The sequence below is a fragment of the Nicotiana tabacum genome, chromosome 18 (genome assembly GCF_000715075.1).
Source record: "Nicotiana tabacum cultivar K326 chromosome 18, ASM71507v2, whole genome shotgun sequence".
Classification (NCBI taxonomy): Eukaryota; Viridiplantae; Streptophyta; class Magnoliopsida; order Solanales; family Solanaceae; genus Nicotiana; species Nicotiana tabacum.
The window spans coordinates 142,043,355-142,051,447 of record NC_134097.1 but is presented as its reverse complement, the minus strand read 5'-3'; the positions used below and the strand labels follow the sequence as shown (position 1 = coordinate 142,051,447).

The 8,093-nt window shown below is 33.7% G+C and overlaps 1 protein-coding gene across 1 annotated transcript; it reads right to left on the bottom strand.

The window, feature by feature from the left end:
- Nucleotides 1–1,460: 1,460 nt before the first annotated feature.
- LOC107782479 (protein LATERAL ROOT PRIMORDIUM 1-like) lies at nt 1,461–4,714 on the bottom strand. Its single transcript, XM_016603365.2, has 2 exons — nt 3,176–4,714; nt 1,461–1,880 (listed from the first exon to the last, which is right to left on the bottom strand). Exons 1-2 carry the CDS (start codon nt 3,909–3,911, stop codon nt 1,561–1,563), a joined length of 1,056 nt encoding a protein of 351 aa, XP_016458851.1. The 5' UTR covers nt 3,912–4,714; the 3' UTR covers nt 1,461–1,560.
- Nucleotides 4,715–8,093: the final 3,379 nt, after the last annotated feature.

Here is an 8,093-nt window from a genome sequence, read left to right as displayed (position 1 = left end):
TGTACAATCAAACCTCTCTATAACAGCCTCGTTTGTTCCGAAATTTTTTGGTTGCTATAGTGAAGTGTTGTTATAGAGGATATATATTATAACATAATATAATGATCGGTTCCGGAAAAAATTCGGCTTTTTATAGTGAATAACTATTATATAGAGATGGTTTTATAGAGAGGTTAGACAGTATATTCACGTATAAAAATAAAATTTTCAAGAATCCAATGATTTAAACACTGTGAATTTCTTCAATACATGCCAAACGTATAATTTCAAGAATCATGTTGTATTGACAGCAAGTCAACTAGCCTCACTAAATACCAAATAGGGAAGTGTCAAATGTCAAGAAAAAATGAAAATAATTGTAGAGTAAAGCAACAGTTTGAATAACAATTTGATCTTTACTAAGGCAAGTGGGACAAAAGAGCACTTACATCAAATGAAAGAAAAAAGGGATGAAATGTTCGACAAAATCCGAAAAATACGCAAAGAACATGATTAAAAGAGGAAAAATGGGAAGAAAATTGAACAAAAAGAAGCAACAAATATTATTTTATTTTATATGATGGCTGGTTCATGCATTAAAAGAAAATATATCACATCACTAAACAAAAGGTCTAATAGCAAAAGTGTAAAATTCAAGATTTTCATGCTAAAGATAAGAATTTAAAATAAAAAAGAAAAAGAAAAAATAGGCACAAGAAGCAGTAAAGTGGAGAATTAATTATTTCCCAAAAAAATAGATAATAATAGTCTATAAATATAGTAATTGTTTACTTCAACAATAAAGAGAAGAAATAATGACAAGTAATGATCAATAAAACCACACCATCAAATATATACCAAGTAACATGAACTTATAATTAAGCAATTCTTTTATCTTTGCATGTTTGATTACTCATAATATAGTAGATTAATCAAGAAATATAGTGAAGTAGATAAACCATTCATAATAAATGAAACTACAAACCTTAAAAATAACTGTGATAAAATTGTATGTTTTGTAGTGTATATAAGTTGCATTCGTAAAATAATTAATGTCAAGAAATTATTGATTCTACCTCTAACTTATGTAACACAGATTCTGTAAAAATATTGTCGTACACATAACAGATTCTTTAAAAATATATTATTTTGAAGAATTCGACATTCAATCAGTTAAATTTTTTGAGAGTCAAGCAAAATTATATCTACCCATATTTCAATGCAAACAACATCTAAAAGGCGAGTAAATAACCAATTAAATGTGGAAGATTATTTGAAGTTTCTTTTAAAAAATACATGGATTCCAACTAAGAAATACATGGATTCCAAAAAGGAACAAGTCAAAAGAGCAAGGTCAGAGGTAAGAAAGTACAATTCATGGATTCCAAAATTTTCCATAAAAAGGAAAAATTAATTAGTCTTTGGAAATCCTATTTTCTGTTGAAAGCTAAACTGCTAAAGGCCAAAGAACCAAAAGTACATATAACAAAATATAAAAAATTATATGAAGAAAAATTAATTCAGTTACAAATACTCATTTCCTCTAATATTTTTTTAGGAGGAATAAATAATTAACAACATTTAATTTATTTGGTTACCATAATTTGATCCACCAAGTAATCCACCACCACCAGTAGAAGCAGCATAAATATCAGAAGTTTCATTAATTATATTACCACTGCCACCCAAATGTAAATCAGATAAATTGGGATAATTATTATTATCTTTGCCTTCTTCAATTCCTTGATCATATAGAAAACCTTTGAAAACATGGCCACCAATTCTAACAACAGCTTGATATGCAAATTCATCATCTCCATCATCTACTGAAGTCACTCTAACACACTTGAATACAGCTGGTGCTCTCACTTGTCCTGGCAATGAGGCTTTAAAACTTGCATCTACAATAATATACAAGAAAATATATACTTGCATGAAAAAAAAAGTCAAGAAAATGATAAAAACAATAATAACGACAAACTTAGTATAATCTTAAAGTGGGTTCCAATATACTCTCGGCTCAAGGGAAAATGGAAAAAGAAGCAGCAAACAATAACACCAGCAAGATAATAAGAAAAGCGAAGCAAATGTAGAAGCATGTAGCAATAAAAATCTAAGAATAAGAAAATCCAAGTGAGGCATGGCGCGAAGAGTATGTATACAGTCTTACCTTTACCTTGAGAAGGTAATGAGGCAATTTCCGACACCCAAGAAAAGATGGAAAAAGTAGTAGCAGAAGGCAGTAACACAAACATGATAATAAAAAAACCGAACCGAAAGAAATAACATATAGTAATAGAAATCTAAGGATAAGAAAATACTAACACTAAAATGATAAATCGAGGTTTTGGTAGATTTTGGGGGAGGGGGGGGGGGCGTCAAAAAATTACAGTTGAATAATGTTCATCAAGAACTAATATTCTAAGGAGTAGGAGTAAAATTCCGAAATAGAATTTGAGATTGCATTTTTAATCCCATGTTTAATTATACATACTAGTTGATATATACTTGTACAAATTTTTATATTAAAACCTTGATATTAATTAACCTACATAAGATGTTCCTGAGATTGTTATCCCCATACAATCTTCTTTGGACCCAAAAACCCCCCAAGAGTTGAACTTTATTTACTTTTACAACATCAAATCACCTAAAAGCATGCGACAGTTCATAATAAATGAATACTGTATAAATTCTTTTCAAGTGTTAAAGTGTACATAAGTTAAATTCATACCAAAATTTCTTGAAAGTTCAAAATAATTAGGTGATAAAGAAGATCATATGTTATATACTACAATAGTACTAAAAAACTTCTTGAAATATTAGGGTTGATGGGAGGTGGGGCTAGAAAATCATAATGTTTGTTAGTACTAAAACTTTTTAAAAGTTTGATCTTGGTAGGGGTCGGGCTAGAAGATCATATACACTTAACACTAAACATTTTTTAACAAAAATTTTGTAAGACAGTTTGTACGCATCTCAACTATTCCATCACATTCGAGGTATATGATTCGAGCCCCAGAAATGAAAAAATGCTTCCCCGAAAGGGGTCTCAAGTGGCGCAAATCAGGATATAGTAGGACTCCAATGCGGGTACCGGACATCGGGCGGGAAACAAAAAAATATTACATCACTAAAACTAACATAAGATAACATATTTGTAACAACTTAGTGTGTAGAAGATAATGGGCAATACCTTGATGACTAGAGCTAGTATCAAAACTTCTAGGAGGAGTAGTATTTGAAGTAGAAGTATGAGAAGCTGTAGTAGTAGCTTGAGAATTAACAAGTCTAGGTTTCTTAGCACTTGAAGTTGACTGAGAAGATGAACCAGCAGCAACATTTACATTCGTTGAAGTACCTCCAATTAGTTGTCTCTCGCGCCTTCTCGCCGCTGGTACCCAAGTACTTTTTACATGTGTTGTACAATCAAAACCTCTACTTTTACAACAAGTTCTACATCTTCTGTGTGGACAATCCTTTTTAGCTTGGTTTCCACAATCTTGACATGTTGCTGAACTTGTTGATGATACTGAACCACCAATGTTGTTGTTGCCACTGCCACTACCAAGAATGTTACTGTTTTTGGTATAATTCGTAGAATTCTGAGGTTGTTGGTTTGAAAAGAACTGAAAACCACCACCTTCGTTATCATTTCCTCGATTTCTACTAACTAAATCTTGATCGTCGAAGCTAACCATGTTTGTTAAAGGAGTTGCAGTGAGAAGCGGAATTACACCAACACCAAGAGATGTGTTCGTTGTAGAGATATTGGAACCGTTTATCGGGTCAAAATTGATGGTATTTTCTTGATGTGAATGTTGATGATGATGGTGGTGGTGAAATGAGGCGGGATGTACTACAAACATACCCATTTCAGGTGAGAGGCCATAATTGATCTGCATCTGTCGAGATGAAGATGCAGACCACATACCACTATGGCCTCCTCCACCACCACCACCGCCAGCAGCCGTGTGAGGACCATTTCCTCCACCGCTACCGATGGTGGTGCCAGCGTTGAAACCTAAAGATAGGTCCCCAATAGCAGCACCACCGGTAGCTGAATTAGAAGAATTAGCTACCCAGTCTGCAAAAGCTCCAGAATCTGAAGCCTGCAGCAGTCTCCTAGCAGTAGCCACAGCTGCAGACTTTAACAGATTTCTTCTTCTACTACTATATTTTTTGTCCTTTACCCAACAAAAACAATAGCTAGCAAGAGAAGTAAGCTGTTGATGTTGCAAAATCTTGGAAAATCTAGAGATCAACTAGAACAAAAAAACAAAACAAAAAAAGATGTGGGGTCTTTCTGAAATTCTTTTTCAGAAAAGATTTAGAGAGAAAAAAAAGAGATCTAGTTGATGGGGTATGACTTTAGTTCTGTATTTTGCTCTAATTACTGACTGGTGAATAACAGTTGGCAGAGTACTGAGGCTACTGCTTCTTCTTCTTCTTCTTGCTGCTGCTGCAGCTTCTGAGTTTTTACTGATACTATACTAATACTTCTTCTACAGTCTGTCACATTTGCCTTTAATTTTTCTTGTGAACAAAAAAAGTTCAATAACGACCTTTCCTGAGTTGGGAACTTTTCTTGTTTCTTCTTCTTCTTCTTTACACTATGCTATAATTTTTCTTGTGTAATTTTCTTCTTTCTTGTTGTTAAATAGCAACTGAACTTTCTCTCTATTTATCATCAGACAGTTTCTCTTTTTGCTTCCTTCTCTGAGATTCTTTCTTGCTATCTCTCTTCGAAAAAAACTACTGGTAAATATAAACTGATATTATTGGAGAGAGAATAGTTTTGGGATGAAAAAGAGAGGAGATAAAAGGGGGTGGTTGGGGTTGAAAGGAGTGGAGAGGGAGTATTTTGTATTGTAGTTATTGCATCATTATCTCTAAAGTCTATAAAGTCACATGTCTAGCCTTCTTTTCTCCCCCATCCTTGACACTTCCCTGTTTCTATTTTTCCTATGTTAAAAAAAAAATGCATGTTACCACCTTAACCTAAAATTGTAGCACTTGACCTAGTGGGCGTTTGGACATAAGAATGTTAAAATTTCAAAAAAGAAAAAAGTGAAAAAAAAAATCAAATAAAAATGGTATTTGAAAATTAGAATAGTGTTTGGACATGAATATAATTTCGGGTTATTTTTTAAGTTTTGTGAGTGATCTCACTGAAAATTTTGAAAAATAACTTTTTGGAGTCTTTTCAAATTTTCAAAAAATTCCAAAATGCATCTTCAAGTGAAAATTAGAAATTTTATAAACAAACGCTGATTTCGAAAAAAATAAAAAATAAAAATTCCAAAAAAAGGATTTTTTTATGTCCAAACGGGCTCTAGTTGCTCCAGTTTTGTGAGTGGTGTGCTTGGTGTTGCTCTTCTTTTATCTTTATGCCTCCGATTAATATCATAAAATAAACTTTATCGACTTACGTATTTTCTGAGACCCGTGAACATATGATATAATAATAAGATACATGAGAATTCAAGAATATAGGCACTTTTAATACTTCTATGAATAGAGTCATTAATGGAAGTTGTACATTTGCTCGTTTCGTTTGTATCGTACGGATCATGCCAAAAGGAAAGAAGGAACAGCCTTAACATACCTGAGCCGATTCTCTTGACAATCCCTCTAACACACGTCAATTGTGACAACACGTAATGGAGAATCGAAGTAGGGAAAATCCGTATGATATTCTTGAGAAAAATTATACTGTACTCCCTTAAAATTTCAAATGATGTTGCTATTTAAAAATGCAATCCCATATGGATTCTTGTTGAACCTTCATCCGTATCTTGCTCAAAGCATAACACCATTTGATATGATACACTATTTGCCTAATTTTATGTATTAAAGATGGCATTCTTCAACAAGAATGATAACTTTAAATGTGCACATAACTTACGGTTATGAATGTTGCCACCACCACCTTAAATGGATTAGAGGCGCACATAAGTTTAAATGTTACCACCACCTACTTAAGGCGGTATAGATTGGTGGCAATTTGTTGTCATGTTCCCCTAAATTCCACGTGGATATTATCCCCCTATCAATTATCCAAATCTCATTTAAATAATTATTCACAAAATTCAATTTACAAGTTAATCTCCCACTTAAAAATTCATAATTATTCAACTATTCATATAATTAATAAGTATTTTAAATTACTTAAAATACTAATCACTTTTAACACATTTTATATACCTTACTATCATGTTCATGTAGTATTTTGTATGACATTAGTCCATAAATATCAGGTATTATCGCTCGTACCGTATTTTATCCCAAATTGACAAACATCTACAGAACTTGTTTTCTTCGATTTGATTGCCCTCTCACCTTCATGAATTTACTTATCCTTTGTTTGAAATGTCATAATACTTATAATTCCAAAATAATCTCATTCCCGAGCTTACGTCAATTATCTTATGACGAAACATCAACGTACAAAAATGCGGGACATAACATCTTATTTCCGATTTTATATCAATTTACTTAGGGCGTACTTCTACGTATGAAAATGTGGGGTGTAACATCATTCCCCAACATTCATCCTCGAATATTGACTGATGCACTTATCATTCTCATAACTCATAGCTCTTGCGAATACTTTAGTACTCTTCTTGCCATCTAGGCGACTGTTCTCTGAATGAATCTCAAAGGCCAGGGCATCCCCCCCCCCTAAGCCTCTTTCTCACACCACGACTTGAAGTCAGAATCCTTCTAATCTCATAATTGTTGCTACCTTCTATCATGTAGCCTTTACGACTCTAACTTTGTATGTGCGCCTATGTGACTCTTCTCTTCTCTTTCCTCCAGCTTTTAACCAATCTCTATGTTTCACTTTGTGAACATATACAAAATTATGTTAAGTTGTCCTTTTGGGCGTCATTAGCTTTATTACATCTACGTAGGCCATACTACCATAATTCTTACTTCGATTTATCATTACTGAGGTATGCTACCAAACTCCAGGTTACTTTCGTTGCATATCCTATATGCATAAAGCTAAGTCATTTAGCGCTTCTTCATTACTGTCCATCTTAAGACTGGTGGCCCAATCTCATCTCGTACTTTACAACTTTTACCCATCCATTGTTGATTCACCTTATGGGGTATCCAAATCCTGTGCCGTCCATGAAATATTTTTTTCCTTTAAATCATTACTCAATCGAAGGCCCAAATGTCATTCTTTATCTACCACAATTACACCCTCATCTCATGCAAATGATATTAGTCTTAGACTCCTTTGAGTTCGGGCTATATAGAGGTTTCTATAACTTAGAGAAACCATTAGCTCGCTTGTTTTCGTGGATCTAATCCTGAAGATTTATCCATTATCGTCACCTTCTCACTCTCTCTTTCGTATCCTAACTCTTGCCTTCTTAAAACCTTATCCCTTTGCCATACTTAAGCATGCGACCTCCCCATATCTATTTATATTACTCGCAACCTTCCTTCAACTTGCTTGCATCATAGGTCTCCTTATGTCATTCTTGAACATCAAGTGAGACATCACATCGTCTCTAACTCTTCTTTACTATCTTAATTAGCCTCCTCGATACCTAAAAACCATAGGATGGAAGACATGCCACTGACAACGCCGCTATCATTCCTGGATACTGAATTCCCGCGCTTCCAGCCTTCTCTCCAAAGTATGGACTATTCACACCCTCCTACATTTGAGTATCGCGGACGTTGTTCACCTTTATCTTACTTACCTTACAATCTTGTATCACATCTTGTATTTCTTTGATGACCTTTCTTCCACATAGGTATAATTCACATTCATAACTTGAAGCTTTATTATCATACTTGCACCTCTGGTATATACATAATCCGGTGAGAGCTTCATATTGACTTCGTATGAGGATGGTATTCTTATGATACCCTTATAGAATATGTCTATTGTACTATCTCTCTTGTACCTCTAATATTTAAGAGTGATCCTGTAATGTTCTCAATCACGAGGTATATAATTTTCTAGGTCCAATAATCAGACTCCCGATTTACTTAGTTGATATAACTCTTTAGTTTCCTCTTCCCTTTGATCAACCTTCATGTAGGCTTAAGCTATCTTCCGATCTACGACTCTTGGTATTAATTATTAC

What these genes read in the sequence shown, in the direction of transcription:
- LOC107782479 (XM_016603365.2), bottom strand. Translation starts at nt 3,911, where the DNA reads ATGTGGTCTGCATCTTCATCTCGACAGATGCAGATCAATTATGGCCTC. An exon ending in TACTAGCTCTAGTCATCAAG is followed by an intron (nt 1,881 to 3,175) that starts GTATTGCCCATT and finishes ATATTATTGTAG; the next exon opens with ATGCAAGTTTTAAAGCCTCA.